This window comes from Jaculus jaculus, chromosome 2 (assembly GCF_020740685.1).
Source record: "Jaculus jaculus isolate mJacJac1 chromosome 2, mJacJac1.mat.Y.cur, whole genome shotgun sequence".
NCBI lineage: Eukaryota > Metazoa > Chordata > Mammalia > Rodentia > Dipodidae > Jaculus > Jaculus jaculus.
The window spans coordinates 68,375,101-68,398,703 of record NC_059103.1 but is presented as its reverse complement, the minus strand read 5'-3'; the positions used below and the strand labels follow the sequence as shown (position 1 = coordinate 68,398,703).

The 23,603-nt window shown below is 43.0% G+C and overlaps 1 protein-coding gene across 1 annotated transcript; it reads right to left on the bottom strand.

The window, feature by feature from the left end:
* Positions 1 to 309: 309 nt before the first annotated feature.
* Positions 310 to 20,172, bottom strand: Gp2 (glycoprotein 2). The gene is made up of 12 exons (XM_004665439.2): positions 20,115 to 20,172; positions 16,500 to 16,613; positions 15,228 to 15,351; positions 11,771 to 12,211; positions 10,827 to 10,937; positions 9,935 to 10,146; positions 9,358 to 9,506; positions 7,934 to 8,179; positions 7,004 to 7,166; positions 5,793 to 5,877; positions 4,037 to 4,081; positions 310 to 814 (listed from the first exon to the last, which is right to left on the bottom strand). Exons 1-12 carry the CDS (start codon positions 20,118 to 20,120, stop codon positions 756 to 758), a joined length of 1,755 nt encoding a protein of 584 aa, XP_004665496.2. The 5' UTR covers positions 20,121 to 20,172; the 3' UTR covers positions 310 to 755.
* Positions 20,173 to 23,603: the final 3,431 nt, after the last annotated feature.

The window sequence follows — 23,603 nt, the reverse complement described above, 5'->3', positions numbered from 1 at the left end:
AGATGGACGTTCTCAGCACTGAGTCTGACCATGGCTTCTGGTGTTATTCCTAAGGACCACTTAGAAAGGCTTGATGTGTAGCTGTGAGAAAAGGAAGCACTCCTTGTTGGTATCATCTTTGTGGGGCCCCTTATGAGGATTCATGAAGACTCAGTCAAGCTCTCCAAGGTTCTATGGGTGACAGCATTCTCCAGCATCCAGGTTCCGTGAGTGCATAGTCCCAGTTACCAGTATAGGAGGAACAAGGGAACCAGTCCTCCCTCTGAGAGTCTCCAAAAGTATTTCTACCTATTACATGTTCCCTTGGTGACTGTTGAGACCAGGACCAAACACATCAGAGGATGCAGAAAGAATGCAAGGGTCAATGTGTTCAATTTATCCGTGATCAGGATAACGTTTGGGAAAAATTACAGATGACCTTTCCCATCCCAGAAGGCAGGACATCGCTTTCCAGGAGTTATCAACACAAGCTACACTTTTGCTAATGGCTGGTGCCACTAGTGAGTTTGCCTTACAAATTTCACTAATCAATGAAAAACACGAGAAACCCAACCTAGGTGAAGCTGGCAGACCCCTGCCAAAGTCATGAGACTGTTGAAGGGTGTGAGTGCCTCTTCCCTTCCCCAAAACTTAGCCCAGCCTGGACCAGGACTAGAACATGGTGCACAAAGAGATTCAGGTGTATTGAATGGTGGGTCATAGACATTGCCAGAGGGAAGAACATTGGTTTCAAGGCTAGATGCCCAGCTGGCCACTCAAAACAGCCAAACCAGGAGGGCAGGCATGAGGAGCAAAGGCCAAGCCACCAGGAACCCTGAAACACAAGAGACATGACAGTCAAGGAATGTGACAGCAAATGTGAGCTGGCCTACTTGTCATTTGTTACATCAGGATGCAAAAGCACAGGGTTCTTGTAATTGGTCTATGCTATAACTACTGTGAATCCTGTGGTCAAGGCAAAACTAACTAATTCTAATTGTCAACTACTTTTCCCGTTTCATTCTTGGTACACAGGGCAGCAATGTTTTCCAGCCTCCTTTGCAGGTAAATGGTAGCATGTGTCTGAATCTGATCAGTGAAATATGGGTGGAAGCTATCAATGTCATTTATAGGCCAGGTCGTAAAAGCTGCCATCATCTTCTCTCAGCCAGGGTCCAGTTGTAGAATATTCACTACAGTACTCACAGGGGATAATGAGGTCATCAGAAGTTACCAGAAAGTAATAGGAGCATAAGTTCCTAATAAACATCTGGATCATAACTGTACCCCTAGCTCTAGGATTTAGTGGGAAATTATACTGCTGTGTAAAGGTATAAAGTTATAAAGCCTTACTTATACTGACTAATACTACAGAGGCAAAATGACACAGGGTTAAAAAGCATTGCTTAAAGGCTTATTTAGCTTAAAATCTCAGCTCTACAACTACATCCTGGGTGGACCTGGGCAAGATATTAAGCCTCTCTGGGCTTGAGTTTCCTTGTAGATAAAGCAGAAATATTAATAATACCTATTCCTTTGTAAGACTTAAATTTGCTAAGTCATACCATACATTAACAACAGTGTTTGAGGGCAGGAGAATCTAGCTCAGTGGTAGAATGCAAGTGTAAGACCCTAGGTGCAATGCCAACACTAAAAATAAGTAAATCAGGTAAAGCAAAACTGTCCAGAATGCAATGAACACTATACATTCAGATCTGGTAGTGGTCATACCCTTTTGCACACTCAATGTTGAATAAGGGCAATACTGGATAATAATAATAATAATAATAGCTGCCTTGCACGAGGAATAGGCAGAGGCCAAAAGTATGTAACTCCTGCCCCACACTGCCAAATTAATCTCCAATCCCCACCTTGCAATTTTAAAGAAACTTGCTGATGCTCTAGAAAGTGGGGAAGGAAAAAGCATAATTTTCAGAAACACAAGTGTATGAAAACCAGCTTACAAAATGAGACCCATATGGAGGCCTAAATCTGAGAAATATGGCTGAAAAGATGGCTTAGCAGTTAAAGCACTTGCCTGCAAAGCCTAAGGACTCAGGTTTGATTCTCCAATACTAAGGTGGAGCATTATGTGTCTGGAGTTTGTTTGCAGTGCTGGAGGCCCTAGTGTGCACCCATTCTCTCTGTGTCTCTGTCTCTGTCTGTGTCTCTGTCTCTGTCTGTGTCTCTGTCTCTCTCTCTCTCTCTCTCTCTGTTTCTCATGAAGAAATAATTCTGAGGTATAATTAGGGGAGATGGCAAACTATGAAAGCCAAAAGTGCCCTCTTGTGGTAGCTTGCTGCCTCACCATCTGATTGATCCCTTCATTTTCCAGAAAGCTCCAAAATCCGTAAGACAGCTAACTCTGAGAAGTCACACTGTAACCTGAAGGAATGATAGAAATGTAGGAGACTGGAGGTCCCTGACTTCAGCATGCCTTTACAGTGACTGTTAACTTTTCTTAGAATGTCTGAATGTCAGCTCTGAGCATACAGAGACCTTGTACTTATTTGGGACATTTTTAGAATGCCATGTAGTTGGGGATATGAGTATAAAAGGACCTTTAATGTCTGAGTTCACCATTACAGGTCTTTCGCAGGATAGAAAAATCTTAATAGCACATGTTTCCCATCATGTCTAAAACATATTTCTTCAACTCGTCTGCATATTCAGTGACAAGTCATTCATCAAAGCCCCATTCAGATGTTATTGTCTCATGAAGTTCATTCCTGACCTTTTCTGATAGTGTTAATTGGTCCTCCATGCACTTCCTTTGTTCTTTATTCCTCTTGTCACATAAGGATGTCCTTGCCTTGTTTATGCCATGAGCTGTTGTTGCTTCTGCCTATAGGGCTCCATCCTCCTAACATTTCCCCATCTAGATAGCTTTCATTTGGTTAGATACCACTTCCTCTAATAGTGCTCTTGGCCACTTATACATTCTGCTATTCATGCTTTCTTTCCATCTTTGATAATAAAACTGTAACACATTGTTTGGGCATATGGCCACCTAAAATAAAGATTATATGTCCCAGCTTCCTTTGCAGCCAGGTGTGGCCACGTAGTTAGACACTAGCCATTAAGATAAGAGGTGTCAGCTACCAACACTGTTCCTAAATATTTATGTTCCTCCATCCTGATGCCCAGATAGGAAATTTGGTGGCCTGGCTGCCATCTTAGACCATACAAATTATGGCCACACCTTACATACATAAAAGAGCTTATATATTTAATGATTCCATAGTACCACCCCACTACTCTAGGGCTTCTTGCCTTTCAATTTCATTTAAATATGAGCTTCTATTCAATTTAAGGCATGGTTACTCACACCACAGACTCTACCACACCACCTTCTATTTCTAAATAATTTTGCTTGCCAATTATGATTATTATTTATTTGTGTGCAGGTTGAAGTGTGGATGTAAGTGTTTGTGTGTATGTGCAGAGATCGCAGGACAACTTTTGGGTTGTTTCTTGCCTGTCTACCTCATTTGAGGCAGTTTTTTTTTTTTTTTCTTTTTACTCTGGATTCTCATTCTGATGTTCTTTGCTAGGTTCTCCTTGAGCTTCCAAGAAATTCTCCTGCTCAACTTCCAATATTTTCATCAGTATCATTGTGCTAGGATTATAGAAGCCCACCATAGCTTCCAACTTTTTACATAGGGTCTGGAGATCAAACTCAGCTACTCCAACTTGAATGGCAAGCACTTTATCCACTGGGCCATCTCTCTAGTCTCATTTGCTTTTAATGGTCTAGTTCCTGCCCTAGAACACAAGCTATATGAGGGCAGGTACCTGGTCTGCCTTGCTCATCATCCTATCTGCAGTGGCTTGAGCAATGCCTGGCACACATTAGACGTTTGGTAACTGTTTGTTGTTAAGCAGTGGTCTCCTCTGCTAGCCTGTATAACTAGTATTGGATCTGGTTTATTTCAGTGGCCAGAGTCCCTAGCATAGGGTCTGCACACAGAAGGGATGGCATAAATTTGCAGTGAAGGGGGAAAGGAGAGGGAGTTGGAGGGAGTATGGAAGAGAAGCGGGTATGAAAACCATGTACCTGTGGTGCCGGGCGCTTCATTCATGACACCAATAGCCTGAATACCTGTGGACAAGAGCATACGGTGAGGTCTCCTCAGTCACCCTCTGCTGGCTGTGGCGGTGGGGCCAGAGCTGCTGTACATCCTCCTGGACCTGCTCACCACAACCAGTGAAAATGCCCAACGTGTAGGCCTCTGCTCTGTGGCAAGCACCTTTCTAAATGCACTCCATGCATCTTAAACCTTCATAAAGGATTTCTGAGGAAAGCATCCACATCTCCATTTGAAAGATGATAAGATAGGCTTAGCAGTGTTGAGGAGCTTACTGAGTTGACCTGCCAGTCAGCAGCAAAGCTGGGATTTAAATCCCAGTATGATGGGTAATCTCCACTGTCCAGCTGACTGGATGGTGAGGCACCTAGGAGATTGGTTAAAGTACACTTCTGAGTGTGGTTTTGCAGTCACTCACAAAGATTAACTAAGTTAATGTGGACAGCACCCTCTCATAGACTGTGAGCCTGGGTAGAGTAAAAGGGGGAAAGGTGAAAGCCCATGGAACAAGTTTTCTCTCCCTCTCTCTCTCTCTCTCTCTCTCTCTCTCTCTCTCTCTCTCTCTCTTCTCTGCCCCCCCTTCCTAGCAGCCATGAAGTGAACAGCCTTGCTCCACCACTCCCTTCTTCCATGACACCAGAGACCAAGAAACATGGAGCTAAACCTCAGAAACCATGAGCCAAAATAAAGTTGTTTTTTTTCTCAGCTATTTGGTCATAACAATGAATAGCTAACACACCCAGTATGTCTATTTCCAAAGCACAGACTTCCTGTTCCCAAACTGTCCTGTGACTCAACATGAGACTTTACGTTGGAGGCTGGATAAAGGGGCAGGACAACTAAGGCAGAACTTTCTTCATGAGACAGCTCAGCTAGCTCATCTGTGGGATGGACATGGCAGTGGTACTGTGAGAAGACCATATAACACATGCAAAAGTTTTTAGTACAGAGTTAGGAAGGAAATATTATTTGACTGTTATGAACATTACTGCACCTTAATTTCTTCAAGGCAAAGTTTGCTTTCTTTAATGGATTTCTTGACTTCTAAATTCTGGTGGCAGCAATAAAAATTATGGCTATGGCAATACCACAAACACATGTTTAGAATGGATGAATTTTTGGAACTGTTTTCCTATATCCTATCTCCAGAGTACTGTAGCTGCACTTATGGAAACACCATCATTCACCAGAAAACAAAGCTTGTTTTATAAAAAGGAGTGAGAATGTAGACTTCACCAGTGAGGGAATGAGTTACACAGACCCTGAGCCAGTGAAGTACCTTCCATAATCAGCCACTCTTCTAGAATAAGACTAAACTGTGTTTAATACTGATTCCTGCCATGCATAAGCAGGGTGGTCTTAGGTGAGTCCTTTACTCTCTCTGAGCCTTGTTTTCTCCCTTATAAAATGGATAGAATCACAGGAGGATGAGGTACATTGATGGATGCAAGAGTTTATCCTGGTGTCTATCACATAGGCAGCCCACCATGAATGAATACAATCATGGGCGGATTGGGAATATTAATGGATGCTAGAGTTTATCCTAGTTCCTAAGGCACAGAAGGCCCACCATAAATGGAAGTACACTCTACCTCACAGACAGATATAGTCAACAATGGGGATGACAAAACAGCCCAGAGTAGTTAGCAGTGGCCAGTCCAGGCATCCATGGTTCACTATAAGCCCTTGGCCAGCTTTTCTTGTCACCAAGATCTGGAAACTTACTTCTCCGAGTGATGGGTCCTAGGTCTAGAACCTTGGCTAGTTCAATGGCTGATACTTCACTGCGGAGCTGACTTCTTGAGCAAGACTATAAAGGAAGAGAGGACTCTTATTATATCAAAATTGAAATGCATGTTTCCTCTGCAGACTGCCATAGTTATGGATATCTGGGGCCAGAACACTGGATTCGTGAACCATATGATTCTCATTCTGATGCTACAGTTTTCTTAACCTAGAGAATTAACAATGCTATGACTCACAAATCTCAGATTGAGTTTCATCTTTACACTGCTTTAGCTGTATAGTTGGGGCAAATTAGGATGATTCAATAAGAGCATAGTAAGTTTGAAGTATTAAAATAAAGCATGTCTACAACATATAGACACTCCACAAACACTCAGAAAATGGTAACTATTCAAGACAGTGTCCAGTGGGGATAAGAACTGAGGCACGTGTCCATTTTGATACTACCTAACTCTGTGTGGTCAATGAGTAAAGGACTTCTCTGAGCCTCAATTTCCTTGTCTTCACAGTGAGGCCTACTAAAAGGGCTGTTATAAGAGTAAAATTAGATAAATGTGTGAAAGTTTCAGTATAGTGGTTAACACAAAGTAAACACTGAAAAACTCCTGCTACAGGGTGAGTATCCTCTCTCTGAATGCCGGTGTTCAGATATATTTGAGATTTGGGGAGCGTTCAAGATTTTAGATTATTAGCATTAGGTTTTGTTAGCAGGTCCTCTATAATCAGAGATATGCAACCTAAAATATTCCAAAATCTGAAACTTTTGAGCATCATGTTGATACTCAAGAAGTTTAGGACTTTGAATTTCAACTTTTTGGATCAGGGATACTCTGCCTATTATTATAATCATTAAAAATATATCTTATGCCAAGGAAAACTGGTCTTTATCCTAGGGAGATAATAATTTCTCTAATAATTGTCCCAAAGGCCACTCATTTATTTTTCCTTCTTTCTTTCTCCTTCCCTCTCTTATATCAATCACCTACTCATTTGTCATTACCTCTCTTCAGAGATCCATCCAACCTCCCTCTATTGCTTCATCCTGACCTCCATCCCTTTCTCTTTCCTTCCATTCACCCTTCTTTCCATCAAATACTCCACCCATAATTACAATAAATGTCTGTGGAGAACCTATTGTATGCAAGACCCCTTGCCACACTCCTAGTAATGCAGTCCAAAGCAACACTCACTGGATGGCACTGTTCATTAACAGAATCACATAGATGAACCTCACAATGCAGAAAAACAAGGTCATAATTTCCAGCAAACATGAACATCTGGACTGAGAACCGGCTTTCTGAGGACATCCCATTCTCCTCCACAATGACAGTGGAATCATGTTGATTTGGGCAGCTAGGGAAATGAAAAAGATAAGTGTGTAACTTCTGACATGACCTCAGAGAATATTAAAGAGCTTAGCTTTCTGACTCAGGTTCCTTCCCATCATGTGACCATCATTTCTAGACCTCTGTTTCCTCCATAAGCTCACAAGCCTGACTGGTTTTCAAGACAAACTGGTTGCTAGTTTCTAGGTAAGTAATCCAGAGCAGATGAATTAAGCCTCAGTGCTCTCATCTTGAAAGTAGAGACAGTGTATCCACTTGGTAGGGTATCTGTGAACACTTAAGAACACTTTACTATTGGGTACAGTGCTTGGTGCATAGCCACGCTGCATAGTAAGTAATATCAAGCATCATAACTATGATTTGAATAATGGTCTATAGGTATGAATTTCCCTTGCTTTTGTCAATGAATGGCATCCAATAATATTTTGTCAAATAATATTTGTCATATTACTTTCATGCTGATCATTTTATATAATAGTCCATCATTACTTAATTAAGCTATATTTTTACAATGAAATTTTTGGAAACGTGATCAATAATACTGAAATGGAAAATAATTGGCACTATTTACCCTATTCACATAAAATTGTGTTCATACTTTAGGTTACAATACCAGGAAAAACATTTTGGAGTCAGAGTGTGATTCTAAACTGTAATAGCAAATAATTTCCCAATGAGGTAAACCAACTTATGCAAGTTATGTCAGAGATGGAGGAGATAAACATTCCTTCACACTTGGTTAAAGCCCAAGATAATCCCCGAGTCCCTTGATACCTGTTTCTGATGATGAAGTACTTCACAGGGTCAGCCTTGTCTTCTGTGGGGGTGGCATAGCAGTTCCTCAGCAGCAGGTTAAACCTAGAGGTATCTCCTCTCTCCAAGATTACACCTACATACAGCATGGATTCCACCTGTAGTACCACTTGGGACCCTTCATAAGGATGCATGTAGCTCTGGTCTTGGAAAAGGGCCATCCTGACGATGAACTCTCCTTCCCCATCCACACTGACATTCATGGAACTGAGACAAGGAAAACCACAGAATGGTAGCATTAGGCCTTGACCAGAGACAGCGACTTCAATGAAGCTCTGAGGTAGTATCAAGTTAAAGAAACGGTGCATCTTTGATCTCTAAATGAACTATTCAACCAGCACTCCATTGAATGGAGTGTAACAAACATCTAAACATTAAACTTGACAAATAACTGAGTCTGTCTTGAGGATTTCTACCCATTCCCCCTGAACCCTTGGTCTCATGTATCTCTTACTCAAGGAATAATGGTTAGCTTACAACCAGCAGTTTATCACCTGGAAAACTGGGCACAACATCTCATTTTACCATAAAGCTCCTTCTCTGCACTCCACAATCTTCAGTTAGGTCTAATCTTAACAAGATGAGTGGCTTTCACTTTCGTTTTCTAAATATAAACTATGGGTCCTCCAAAAGCCTGAAACCTTTGAACACCAGAATTTCTAAACCTTTTCATCTTGCCACTCCATGATCCCAAGAGGTAATGAGGGAGTGGGACAACCATTCTAGATTTCTGAAAGCTCAGAAAATCCACTGGGAAGTTTCATAATGCTAATGATTAGTCCAATAGGTCCCATTATAGGCACAGGTATAGCAGGGAACAAAGCAGACAAAACCTTTGTCTACATCAACCCCTACCCAAACTGCTGCTTCTATTTCTGATGGAGATAAGAGTGTCATGTTTCTAAAGGTGGACTCAGCTTAAATCTTAGCAAAACCTCTGTATCTCCCCCACTGTACCCATTTCAACAAGATAAGTTTCACTGTCCCAAAGCACCCCATGTTTCCCCTATAATTTGTCTTATTTATTTATTTATTGTTATTATTACTATTATTTATTCATCTTATTTGTAAGTTATTATTGCTACAATTAGCTGTTGAATACATTTCTTCCTCAAAATGAATGAACTTTCCTGAATTTTCATTCCAAAGCACTTCTTCCTGTTATATACTTGTTTATAGGAAAATATTTGATATTTACAAAATATTCATGTGTGCCTTGCTTATGCTAAGTGTCCTCCACATGCAACCAACAAGTGTTTGTGAGATAGAAATTAAATGAATGAAAGCTCCTCAAAGGGGTTGTTGTCACTGTGTGGACATCATGAGCTGTTGGCAGTGTGACCAATGTCAGAGCTATGGGTAAAACTTCAAGGGTAAACACCTACCTTACAATAGGCTGAAGTGCAGTTTGGAGGCTTATCTTCATGTCCAGTGGGTAGGCACATTGGAAGTTGACATTGACAATGAAGTCTCTGATGATTAAATCACTGGCCAAGGAGATGGTATTTTTGTAGATGGCATGGGTTCCATTTCTCTTTGGCATAAAAGTGAAGCCACATATATTTACATGTATGTGTGTAGGAGTATTTTGAAAGCAGATCTATCTATTCTGGAGTCTGTTTTCCCAGCCATATACCACCCTGCCTTCTGACCTCAAGGAGGCAATTCTCCTATGGCTACAACACTTTATGGGTGGGAATGAGGAGCACAGAGTCAAAACTAGAGCAATCAATGACAGACCTTGGAAAAGTGTCAAAGACCAACATGCTTGCTCTTCTGTGTCCTTCCTACACCACATAAGCTCTTCTCAGAACCACTTAAGACTCTTTACATTGGCCAGTATGTGTAATTAGATAGAGGTCCAGGAGGACAAGTCACTTGCCCAAGATCTCACAGCCACAAAGTAGAGTCCCATCAGCTAATACTTCACCCTTTGGTAGCCATAGTGTGAATACCACTCACCTCCAGAATGTTCCCACAGGCACTAGCCACAGCAGGGCTAGTCACAGATATCCAGTTGTTATCTTCATTTTGCATAATACTGCTGCAGTTCCTGTCCCTCAGGTAGGCAACAACTTCCTCTCCAAAACCCAGGCCTCCCAGCAAGCATTTGTCCAGCTTCACGTTGATCTCATTGGCCCCACAGTCCAGCTGAGGCTGCAAGCTCTGAATATCTGGAAAGCAAATAGTGAAGTTGTAAAGTGGGTAAGGAGCTGCAAGCCATGTACGGAGGGCCCATTTTACTTTATGTGCAAAGCTTTCATGCCTGCCAGAAGGCTCAATAGATTGCAGGGACTTGAAACTCAGATAAAAGTTGCATTCAGACTGATAAAGAGAACACTGGCCCAAGATTTCGAAAAATCCTAGGGATAAGATTGGCCAAGCTCCCCTTGAGGGAGAAAAACAGTTCTGTATTCTACACTAGACCCAAAGCTAGGTATATGTGAGGCCAGATCTCTGGCCAGGTTCAGACCCATAGCATCCCTTCCTTTATTCATTCAACATTTACTCAGTGAATACTTCCTGAGCATGTACTGTTTGTGTCTTAAATATATGTAGATAACTGAATGAGGATCCCACACTGGCAGAGTTCATTTCCTTCATTGCTCATCCATCAAGCTTGTGCTTACCAGAGCCACCTCCCGAAGCTCTGGGCCAGCTGATCTAGTCACTGTTCTTGGAACCACCCTCCCACCCTTGGAAAAAAACACTACTTTGTAAGAGTGAGTGAAAGAATTTTCACAATTCTCCCCTAACCTGAGTTCCATGGCCCCTGACTCTGAGTCACACCTTGTCCTGCTTCTCTAAGGCTTCCTCCTCCTGCCTTGGGTAGTCATCCCTGGGAGCTGCTCACCAGAGCTGCTGAGGTCCTGACGGCAGACACAGCTCCAGATACCATTCTGATCCAGACACTCCTCTTCTGGGCGACAGGGTTCCTCACAATTGGGCACAGCTGTGGAAGGGTCTAGAAGGATGGGAAATGGAGGAAGAGCATCAAGATGCAGAGTTGGATATATTTCAAGCCCTCAAGCCCATCCTTCTCCTTCCATCAGTTGTTGCTGAGGTGTGAGATATTTACTGGAAGAACCAAGCCTCAAACTCAGATTTCCTGATTCCCAGTCCAGTGGAGTAAGTGGCAGCCTTGAGGCTGCGCAAGAATGCTTGCCTTTAGATCAGGCACTGTTGAAAGTGCTTTCCATGCTCCAGCACATTAACCCTCATGGAAACAATGTGTGATGGGGCAGAAAGATTTTAAGTTCATAGATGCCAAGGCTATCCAGTCTGTTTTCAAATCCCAGCTTTACTACCTTCCAGTTCTGGGATATGTAGGAAGAGCTAATTAGCTCCTCTGTGAACCAAAGGCTCTGCCTGGGTGACCATAAGGATTCGATTTAATAGACTCAGTGGGAGGATTCAATGAATCAATACATTTAAATCACTTGGGGTGGTAGCAAGCACATTGTGAGCAGTGTATGTTAGATGTTATTTTTGCTACTGCCCATTCTTCTCAGATCAGAAAACTGAGACTCTGGAAGGTAAAATGAATGGCCCAAACAAACATGAAATCCAAATGAGCCTGTGTTCTTGGTATTATGCAATCTGCTTTTGCTAGTCAGAATATTTCAGGTTAAATTGGAATTTCTGGCTTAAAATATCCGGTAGCCTTCAGGTTATACTCCCACAGAAGATTCCTGCAAGAGTTGGGTGGAGATTACTTCATTAATCTCTTGATCAGCTCTTCTTGTGCCACTGAGTCCTGGAAGTCATTGGTGACCCTGTCTTGCAGCTGCTGCTCACCTGTGCAGTATCTCAGACTGCACTCTGGAGTGCCATCCAGCTGGTACACATGATATCCACCAGGACAGGCCTTTACCAGGACCTCAGACTTCCAGAAGCAGCAATTTCCACTCCAGTGAGCACAGCCTGTGCGGTTGACGATGCCATCTCCGAGGACGGGGTGAGACCCCTGCAGCCACATGGGAGCAAAGGTATGGCACCGGTACACTGGCACACAGGACTCCGGCATCCTTATTCCCCCTTCTCCCTCGAAGCGATACCAGCCATGCAGGTTACTGTCACACTCTTGCCCTTCTGCTGTGTTCTCTGTGCTTCGGGAGGGATCATCAATGAGGGTGTAATTCTGGCAGGGGTCAAAACAAATATCGGCTTCTAGGGTTCCAGGGGCTCCGCATACCAAATCTAGCCCATAGAAACTGGCTTCTCTAGGGTTCCTGTAACCTGAGAAAGAACAAAGAAGCTTGGATTTATTAAGAAACTTAGGGACTTTATCCCCACTACACTCTGCTTTGAACATGTGAAGAACCCTAACGAGGTAATGGCATATAATCAGTTAAACATTGAACTTTATCACTGATTCAATAGTAGAAAAGGCTTTATGTGATATGGTGTATGCAGCATCACGGCTTCGCACAGCCCCACCACCCCATCCAGAGATACCAAGAAGTTTTCTGTGAAGCCGCACATGGCAGCCCTGCTTGCTCAATGTTTGCTTTTCTCATAAATGCAATTCAAACTCCCTGGGAAAACCTTCAGACATAGTTAAAGTGAGTTACCCAGAAAAAAGAAAAAAAAAGTTGTCACACTGCTTGATTTATACTACAGTCACACTCTAATGTTTATAGCAGAATATATATTAAAATTGAAATTATTTTACCTCCTCTCCCACCTTCAGGAGTAATCAGAAATTTGTTTTGAAATCTTTGAAGTTTGCCCTTGCGTGAGCACACGTGCATGCATATACACATCATTAAAAAAAAACAACAGTTAAGTGCTGTCCAACTTGGCTTTTCCCACTTGCATTTTTACTTACTACAGCATCACCATTTTTTTCTGTATCAGCAGACACAGTCCAGGGCAGCATGAGGAGACTAGTCATCTATCACAAGTTTTCTCAGCATGATGGTATGTTGAATGGATTATGCTCTATTGTAGGGATGTCTTCAAAACAACATTCACAGAACGCTTAAGAGTCTCCATGGCCTCTACCAACCTGAGGCCATTAGCTTACTCTGAAGTCATCTCTAGTCATTGCCAGATGCTCCCTGGGAGGCAAAATCACCTCTACCAGAAAGAAAGCCACTGATCTAACAGGACGACTGGCATGCTGGTCTCCTGTTTGTTAGGAGCTGTGTGGCATGAAGAGACAGAGAAATGAAAGGAGAAGAGCAGAATCTGGGCTGGGGGTTAAAATTCAGCTCTGACCTGCTGGCTGGTAGCTTTAGTCTCCTAAGACTCATTTGCAAAACCACCACTGAGGGCTACGGGTTCTCAAACTCCCTTCCAATGCTGCGGGTCATACTCTCTCTATCCTTGTGTTTCCCTCTCCTAGTACTGATTTATAGTAATAAATGGCTCTCTTTGAAAATTAGTTTTGGGTTAGAGAGATGGCTTAGCAGTTATAGTGCTTGCCTGCGAAGTCTAAGGATCCATATTCGACTCTCCAGATCCCACATAAGCTAGACCACATAAGCACGTGTGTACAAGATGGTGCATGTGTCTGGAGTTTGATTGCAGTGATTGAAGGCCCTGGCATGCCAATAATCTCTATCTAATAAAAAAATTACCAAACATAAAAACAAAAAGAATAGTTTCAACTAGTGAACAATATCTGCAATAACAGAGCTGGGCTAATAACTTTATATTATTTAATATACATGAAAATAAATGTAGCTATTTAAAGCCTTTGAGGAATTTGTCAAGCATTGCTAAAGTCATTTTAGGATAGGTGTGCTCTAACTGGGAGATAAAGCCTTACAGGACGATTAGAGGACTAAATGAGAAAATTGTCATAAAATAATGTGAAGTGCAGTACCTGCATCAAGCCAGTTGTGTCTAGTTCTGATTTGTTGACTCGTGTGTGTTCTGTCACAATAATTGAAGCACAGCCAGGGAATCACATTCTAACAAATGTCAGGAAGGCATTTATTTATTTATTTAGTTAGTTAGTTAGTTAGTTTTTTAAGGCAGGGTCTCACTCTAGTCCAGGCTGACCTGGAATTTACTATGTAGTCTCAGGGTGGCCTCGAACTTGTAGTGATCCTCCTACCTCTGCTTCCGGAGTGCTGGGATTAAAGGTGTGTGCCACGACGCCCAGCTTTAATTTTCATTTTTTAAAAAATCCTTCCCAGCCAGGTGTGGTGGCACATGCCTTTAATCCAAGCACTTGGGAGGCAGAGGAAGGAGGATTGCTGAGAGTTTGAGGCCACTCTGAGGCTACATAGTGAATTCCAGGTCAGCCTAAGCTAGAATAAGACCCTACCTTAAGAAAAAAAAACAAACAGAAGAATGACTTTTGGGGCTGGAGAGATGGCTTAGCGGTTAAGCACTTGCCTGTGAAGCCAAAGGACCTAGTTCAAGGCTCGACTCCCTAGGACCCACATTAGCCAGATGCACAAGGGGGCACATGCATCTGGAGTTCATTTGCACAGGCTGGAGGCCCTGGCGTGCCCATTCTCTCTCTGTCTATCTCTCTTCTCTATCTCTTTCTCTCTGTGTGCTTGCAAATAAAATAAAATTAAAAAAAAACAACCACATTTCTCAGCCTTGCTCATGCATGTGTTTGTTTTAAGGAAAGGAACTGCTGTCCTTGTTATTCTTGGATCATTTCCTGCACAGCCTGTGTTTTCCCATGGGAGGTCGTGAGCTGAGTTCACCTCCACAGGGCTCACATTTGCACCTTAGTCCTAACCCTGAGAACCCTTTCTTTAAGGATTTATGTGGCCCAATTCATAGATCTTTGGAATTGAGCATGGTGGCACATAGCTATAATCCCAGAACTCAGGAGGCTGAGATAGAAGGATCAAAAAAGTTCAAGACCAGTCTAGGCTACAGAGTGAGACTCTGTCTTAAAAAGAAAAACAGAAAAGAGCCAACCTCAACAGAAGACATCAGAGAGATTATTAAATTTAGCCCTTTCATTTTTACAGATAAGCCACTTGATAGAAAGGAAGGAGAAACAAGGTGATCTTCTTCCTGGTCTCATGCAATCGTGTTCTTTGTCCCACACAGGCATGGGAAGTTATGGTAACTGGCTCCTCCAGACTTTTCAGAAGAGTTACTGTTTGCCCCTGAGAGACTGGCTTGATCCCCCTTCTCTTACTAAGTCCTCTTAACCTCCACTCTGAGTCTTTGCTTCAGACTCCTTGTTCCTCTCGCTGATCTGAATTACTTTTCTGCATCTCTCCAGATACTCCCAGAACTTGATGGGCACCTGAGGTTCCAGCAGAGCACTCACCTTGCCGCACTGTCGATGCAGATACCAGGCTCAGAAGACAGGAGATCACAGCTAGACAGAGGAGGTCACAGCTCCTCATCCTTTCCATAAAGTGAGGCGCACAGGTTATTCTGTGACCTGCAAACTGTCCGTGCAAAGGAAAAGGAAAGGCTTATAGAAGGTCATGGTAGCAGAGATACTTACAGTTGCACACAAGGGTAACACTGGCTCTCACATCAGCTTGGCTCCTACCATGTGACTCCACGCGTACTAAGCCCTTTCCATACTCTACCTCATTTAACTCTCTGAACCATTCTATAGGGAGGGAGGTGCCATTATTGTCCCCATTTATAGATGAAGAAGTTGAGATTCAAAAGTATGGTAATCCAGCAACATTTACCAAGCTATTTCTATGTGGCAGCATGTTGCTAAAAGTTAAATAGTTCACTTATGGCCATGGGCCCAGGTCTTTAGAACAGGAACTACTGACTTCCTTCACAAGGAATTCTAGTGTTTCAAAGCAAGTGTGTCTTGCAGAAATAGGGTGGGATAATAGGAGTAGTTTCCAAAGAGATGAAGTTGATAGCAAGCAGACCAAAGGCAGGAGACAGAGGCTCTATTAGGATTGAAAACAAGGATTATAGTGCCTATGAACACCTACATACAAAAGTACTGGCTGATTGCCTTAGTTGTATGTGTTAGGTCTTGCCTGCTAAGAACATCTGCAATTTCTTTGAGAGGAGAACCATGACAGACTGAGCTCTATGCCCCTGGCTCCAAACACAGAATTTGACAAGTAAGAACTGCCTAATAAAGAATTATAGGATGAATAAATAAGTAAAGAAATGGGGAAGAAGTACATGCTGGCTAACCCTCAAGCAACATTTGCCCTTGCTTTGAAAAGGCATCTGTGGATGACTTCTAATAGTCTCTGAGAGACCTCAGTTGGTCTCTCATTTCTAGAAGGGGTATCTTGGATATGTCATAAGAGAGAAGAGAGAGGACAATGTAGGACTGTGATTTTTAGAAATGCCACCCCAAGTGGGACCCTATCTTCTTGGAAGGAAGGCGAGGGCAGCCTCTATTAGCGTGGCACAGCTAGCAGGTGACTAGAACCATGAGCTAGCTGTCGAGTGAGTTGGGAAGCACTTCACAATGATTAAGTTTCAGGTTCCCTGCTGGGTTTTGAACATGTACAAAAATAAATGACCCTAGCAAATCCAGTGGCTCAAGAGGGCAAGCACCTACCCCAGGGTTAGGAGAAGGCTTGCTGGCATGTGGAATAGGACTTACCTTGGAGAAAGAACACGGTATCTTCTTCTTCCTCTGCCCAGTGTGGGAACACAGCCTGCTGTGGGCCATCTTTATATTGCAGTTTCCCACCCATGTGGCTCTCCATGATTGGTGCTGTGGTAGAACTGGAATTAAGTTCCCAAACATGCACTGGGTTTGTTGGACGTAGGTCAGATAAGAGACTTCCCACAAATGGTAGTGAAAGAAAGGCCTTTGCCCACCCAGCCCCCAACCACAATGTAAACTCTTCCAGAAGTCACTTCTTCAGGAATGCTTCGCAATAAACAACCACAGTATGTACTGGAGGGTGAATACACCAAGCACTGCCAATGCCTTGTGACCATCACTCCTCACATTTAATCTTCTAGTGAACCCAAGCAGCTGGTGCCCTGTCTATGCCCACAAACCAAACACTAATGACAAGTAGGCATAATACCCAAAGGAAAGTGTAGAGAAATCAAATAGGCCTTTGTTTGCACAATGGATTTCCAATGTACATTATGTTCCTGGCTAATTATCTTAGAACACTTCTGCTTGATTAGTTTAGGGCTTGGGAGTATGAGGGAATAAATAAGGAAGTAGGGATGGGAGTTTCCTACTCTTGACCCATGAGGTCTACTCAATTTCAGATCTTTCATGTGGAGGCATTTGAGAGCGGTAGTTCGTGGACTGGTAGAGGATATCCAAGACTCTTGGGCAATGTAAGCCTCAACATAGCCATTCCTTTGCACTCTTTGGTGGGCCCTACCAGACACTGAGTGGCACAGGGCTGGGAAAAGGCTATTCAAGATGAACTCCAGGCAGAAACGTGGCTCCCGTCATGGTTAGGCACACAGGGTTAAACAGGAGGCAAAACTTTTGCAGAACAATGGCCTTGGACCTGCTGTTTCTCCCGGGCTCCTTGTGGAGCTAAGATTACTGGCAACCAAGGATGTGCAGGGCTCTTGACCTTGATAACAGCTATCTGGACAAGCACACGGTGCAGTGCTGTGGCTGCATTTGGAAAAAATATCACCTAGGCATGGAGTTTACATCAGCTAGATTCACAACATAGTCCACTGATCTATCCATCTGGCTGGGCCCCACCCAAGACTCCCCAGGGATACCCAATGTTCTCTATCTTTGAAATTCCCTTCACCCCACCAATATTAGAAGGTAACTGTGCACTGTCTCAAGAAAATTAGTATCACAATATCTGATGTTGCTTCTTCCTCTATTAGCACATAAATATTTGCTTCTACCACTCCTGCTTCCCACCTTCTCATGAGACAACCGCCTCTCCTCTCTGCCTCTTCTTTTCCCTCTCCCTTCCTTTGCTTTGCCTCCCTGATTAAGGCATTTACTTATCTAGGCTGACATATAGTATTTCTGCATGTGTATGTGGTATCTGTGTATTTATGTATGCATGTGGGTGCAGTTGTGTGTGCATAAGTGTGGAGACCAGGATATCTCCTTTAATTAATCCCCACCATATTTTCAAGACAGGGTCTCTCATTGAATCTGCAACTTGCCAATTCAGTTATCAACCCCAGGGATCCTGTCTCTACTTCCCCAGTGCTGAGACCACTGGGTGCTGCTGCCATATCTGGCTTTTACATGAGTGCTGGGATCTGAACTCAGGTGCTCATGCTTGTGTGGCAAATACTTTATCCACTGAACCATCTCCCCAGACATTTTTCAATCATTTTAATTATATTTTATTATTAGTTAGCATATTTTAGGTATCCTTATGGAATTTTATTTTATTTTATTGGATGTTCGAAGTAAGGTCTCACTCTAGCCCAGGCTGACCTGGAATTAACTATGTAGTCTCAGGGTGGCCTCAAACTCATCGTGATCCTCCTACCTCTGCCTCCCCAGTGCTGGGATTAAAGGTGTGCGCCACCACATCAGGCCTCCTTATGGAATTTTAAAATAAAATTTGTCGTTTTAGTTGATTATCCTTTCTCCATCTCCCCAACCCCTCTTTTCCTTTTGTTTCCCCCCCCCCCTTCTGCATACATGTCATGTGTCCTGCCCTTCTCCTTTCTTTTTTCCTTGTTATCTCTTATTACTTGTCCTTGGTCATTATTCTAGCTTTTGGTTGGTTGTTTGGAGCAAGGACTCATCCTAGCCCAAGCTGACCTGAAACTCAATCTGTGGCCTAGATTAGCCTGGAACTCACAGTGATCCTCCAATCTCAGCCTCCCAAGTGCTAGGATTAAAGGAATGAGTCACTGCACCCAGCTCCCCATTTTAGCTTTTTAAGTTGATATTTTGAAGCATAGATAGACTGTATGTTGTGGGAGTGGAAGTAAATGTAGCTTGTTAAAAAATGCATTATCTCGTGTTTTTTTGTAGTGAGAACCTATAATATCTACCCTTCATTTTTATCAAGAATATAATATGTTGTCATTAACTACCATAACTGTACTATACCACAGAGCTTTTATTTATTTCTTCCATCTATCTGGAATTACTTATCCTTTTGATCTTCAATGAGATTGACTCATCTCACTCTAGTTATAATGACTATCATCAAAAAGACCCCCCTCCCAAAATAATAAGAAGAATTGGTAAGGATTTGGAGAGAGGGAATCTTTACATATGGGTGGTGGGGATGTAAATTAGTAGTGTCACTATGGAAAACAGTAGGAAGATTCTTCTAAAAAACAAAATGTAACTATCTGTCCTCTGATCCAGCAATCTCATTTCTGGGTATAAATTCAAAGGCTATGAAAAGAGCACATTGAACCCATATCTTGCAGCCTGGGTTTACTGCAGCTCTACTTATGTAGTTAAAATATGGAAGGGCATTAAGTACCTATCAAAGATGACTTGGCAAAGAAAATATGGCATATATTTACAGTGGAACACTAGTCAGCTCCTAAAATTAAGAAATTCCTGTCATTTGAGGCAACATAAATGAACTAAGCTAAACCGAGAAAGACAATCTGAAATCTGAAAATGTTGATCTCATACAAGTAGAGAGTAGAATGGTAGTTCCTAAAGACGGGAGTGGTTAGGGGAGGCTGGGATTGATCAAACCATCCTCCTTTTCAAAGTCAGCTCCTCTCTCCTCTTCTGATACTTCCATTCCAATCTGAACTGCGTACTAAAATCTTTTGCTAAGTTTGGTCATAGTCAACTCTACTGGGTATTTTTTTTTTTTTGTCCTTTCATCACCATATTGTTCAGTGCTTTTTCTGAGTACCCAGCCGTCTGTAACAGTATGTTTATTGTTCCATAGCTATTCATCTATCCTTTGCATTCCTATAGGATCTTCCCCCAGCTGCTGATAAAACACTGGTATGTGCCATTGTCCTTGTCACTTCATATACTCTACCAGTGAGGCCTCAAATAATCTCATGTGACATTAGTTTCCTGGAATTTCTGTGACCCAAAATAACTGCCAGAAAAAAAAAAAAGTGAGAGGGAAAGATTTGTTTTGGCTCCTAGTTTCAGAGGACCTTAGTCTATCACAGCAGGGAAAATGGTCCAGGCTATTCACACCAGGACAGACTAGGAATCAGAGAGTAAGACAAGAAGCATGGTCAAATATAACCTTTAAAAGCCCATCCCAAGTGATCAAGCCCTACAAGCCAGGACCCACCTCCTAAAGGTTCCACAGCCTACCAACATAACACCACCACCTGGGAGCAGGTGTTCAAAACATGAATCAGTGAGGCATCTTTCAGATTCAAACTGTAGCATCTGGTTTCAAGTACCATCCACAGGCTAGTGAGTTCCCAGGTTGGAAGGTCATGAGTTTCATTCCAGCTGTGTCCTTCTTCTTAGCTTCAGAGCCTCTCTACCTAAGCTGACACACTCAAGGCAGCAATCAATATGTATTTAATTATTTCTGTCTTCCTCCCATGTCTGCTCTCTACCTTAGTCAAGAGCACTTTTGTCCGTCAATCTTCCAAGCCAGAAGTTTGATTCCTTCTTTTCAAAATTTCCTCCTTTCCTCCCCATCCCCCATTTTCAATAAGTGCTATATCTTGCCCTTTTGCATTTCAAATGCTTCTGAATTCTATCCCTCTATCTCCATTTTCATTTGAACAACCCAAATTCAGGCCACTGTCTTGTAGGACTGTCTCCCTGCTTTCATTCATACCCCCTTGTTTATTTTGTCTTCCCTGGAACCATGTGTCATGGTGCACTATCTGCATCCCCCCATTGCCAGTACTCTTTGGCTCTCTGATCACAGATTTTACTGCCCTTGTAACATCATTGCATTTTCTCTGCCTCAGCTAAAGTATGATTCTCTGAACCCTTCCCTACCTCCAACTTCTTCACGTGTTGTTCCTTCTGCCTTGATCATTCTATGTTCTGCCTTTTCCTACCTAATGCATCTTCCAAGAGGCATTTCATAAACCCACAGGCTGGCTGGCATAGTCCTCTTTCCTGCTTCTCTCCAGAATGACTGTGGTCAGATTCAATTACCTACCACCTTATCTGTCTTTCAAGCCTGCAGAATCTTTGTGGACAGCGATTTTGACCTCTGCTGTTCTCATCAGTATAGAGAAAGTACTTTGTGAGTAAACAGATGGACAAAATCACACGGTGTTCCCTCCAGCTCCTCTGTAGCAAGCAATGCCTCAAGAGTATGACTGTACTAGTGTTGCTTAACCTTGGTGGAAAGACATAAGATCATGACTCAGGGCCTTTCTTCTTTGCTGTTCCAGCTGGCTGTCATCTTCTTCTGGTTACTGGTGTTCTCCTTTCATAGGTTTCTACTTGTCAGGGAAACTGGGTCCTGTCATCCTGAGTTATAGAACCCTCCTATTGTTCCTTCTCCTTCCCTTGCTTTTATCTCTCCATGGTACTTGTCACCATCCATCACAGTTATTCTTTAAAGGTAGCCTCTTTATCAGAAAGGGCTATGGTTATTTGCTATTTCCTTGTAAGTATAAAAGAGTTTGTGGGAGGTGAGGAGGTGGCTCAGTGGGTAAAATGTTTACCACATACACAAAAGAACCTGAATTTAGTTCTCAAGAACCTGCATGAAATTCTGGGTATGATGGCATGCACCTGTAATCCCAGCACTCAGGAAGCAGAGACAGAGGAGTGCCTGAGGCTCGCTGGGTAGCTAATCTGGGAGAATCAGTGAGCTCTGGGTTCAGTGAAAAACCTTATCTCAAAAAATAATGTGGATCCTGGCATGGTGGTGTGCAACTTTAATCCCAGCACTCACGAGTCAGAGGTAGAAGTAGCACTGTGAGTTTGAGGCCAGCCTGGAGCTACAGAGTGAGTGCCAGTCAGCTTGGGCTGGAGTGAGACCCAACCTTGAAAAATTTGGTGAAAATGAAATAAGGTGGAGAGCAATTAAGGCAGACACCAACATTGGCCTCTGGCCTCCACACACATGCACATACACATGAACATATATACATACATGCATGCATGCCCTACAACATAAAAAGCAGAAAAAAGTGCATGGCATTGAATTTATACCCAAAATAGTTATCAGAGAGATATATGGAGCTCAGCAACAAGCTAATAGAAGTCAATAAAGGAAATGAATGGATAAGGAAGCAAGGGCAAAAGGATTTATTCTGATATGCTTCCTTTCCTGCAGTGTCTGTTTATGGCCCTTGCTTTTTATTTTCCTTGGCCCATATTTTACTTTAAGCTCCGCTGCACTTGAGTCACACTGCAGTAAGTCTGCATTGGCTCACTCAGGTCTGACCATGGGCAGTGTGTTTCTGCATGTGATAGGAAGGCCCTTAGCATAATACATCCTGTCCCAGTAGCCCTGTGCAGATACACACGTGTGACTTTCTCTGGGATTTGACAGGGCTGTGGCCTCCCTTCCAAAGGCCCAGCTGGAATCCAGAGAAGCAGCTGGGTCCAGACAGAGATTTCCCAGGAGGTTCAGCAAACTTCTGCTCGCTTGGCAAAGAAGCTGAGAGACCCCTGGGCTATCTGGGCACAGCAGCTGCTGGCTTTCTGCTTGTCCTCTCTGAAGAGCCCTACAAAGCCTCTCCACCAGTGTGTGTGAGTTGGGGAGTGGGGTGGTGGATGCAACTTCCCTCCACTGCTGCTATGGCCCTGGAAACATATCTGCAACTTCCTCACTGGGAGGGAGGAGCCCAACAGAAGGAATCCCAAGGATGTGCCAGGCCCCTGCTCTTGTATATGCATCGCTCCTGTAAGAATCAAGATACTCAGACTTTTATCAGAGCACTTGTTTGCCCACAAGAGGTTAATGGTAAGACCCTACTGCTGGAGACACCATATACTATCAATACTGAACAAGGAGTGACCTGGCTGGAACCTGGAAGAGAATCAGTCCCCAGACATTTAGCCCATCTGGTGCCAGAAGGTGCTACATGAATAACTGTGGGAAAGTGGCTAACATCTGTCCAAACAATTCAAGATCTAAGCTACTCAGAAGCAAACAACCTCATGTGATACTCACACAAGTGCAATAGTGGCACACAGCCATGATGGGTAAACAACTGCTTTTAGATTGGCTAATGGATCCACTCAGTGGAAAGGAACCCATTGCTGGGACTGGGAAACAAGTCAGAATCATATCCAGATAACACATTCACTCCCGAGTATTAAGCCCCCACCAATCTTGGGCTACAAGAGGGTCTACACCAATTAAGTTCTTTCTAAACTAACAATGATTTCCCATTTAACTTGTGCTGACTTCACTGTCTGTTTTTCAGATGGAAGCAAGACCTGAGGAGAGAAACAGACCATCACACTTCACCAGGGCCCCAGCTGAAACCACAGAGGAATTGGGGAAATGAACAAGAGTGCTGTTTTTTCGATTAAACTGATATCAGCACGAGGGTGAAGGAGATAGACGCTGAGGACACTCAACTCCTACTAAACAAGAGATCCAGAGGAACCTAAGAGCCCATCACGAAGTAGACCTAAAATAAACCCAATATGGCTCAGAAAAATTCATGGAAGATGGGGTGGAAAGATTGTTAGAGCCTCAAGTTAGAACATTACACACAGAGACATTGCCTCTTCCCCATAACTGACGGCTACCCCCACCATGCATGACCCACAATCCCCATGGGAATTACTGGCATCCCCAAGGAAGAGGGTCCCTTTGAGGGGGCAGGGATGAGGGTAAGAATGGTACCAGCAAGTGCTGTTTAC

Bases quoted from the DNA above. Each gene is read 5' to 3' on its own strand.
- Gp2 (XM_004665439.2), bottom strand. The intron at 10,938-11,770 runs GTGAGCAGCAGC...CCATCCTTCTAG, and splicing joins CAGTCTGAGATACTGCACAG to ACCCTTCCACAGCTGTGCCC. The intron at 7,167-7,933 runs GTATCAAGGGAC...TCATTTCCCTAG, and splicing joins TACTTCATCATCAGAAACAG to CTGCCCAAATCAACATGATT.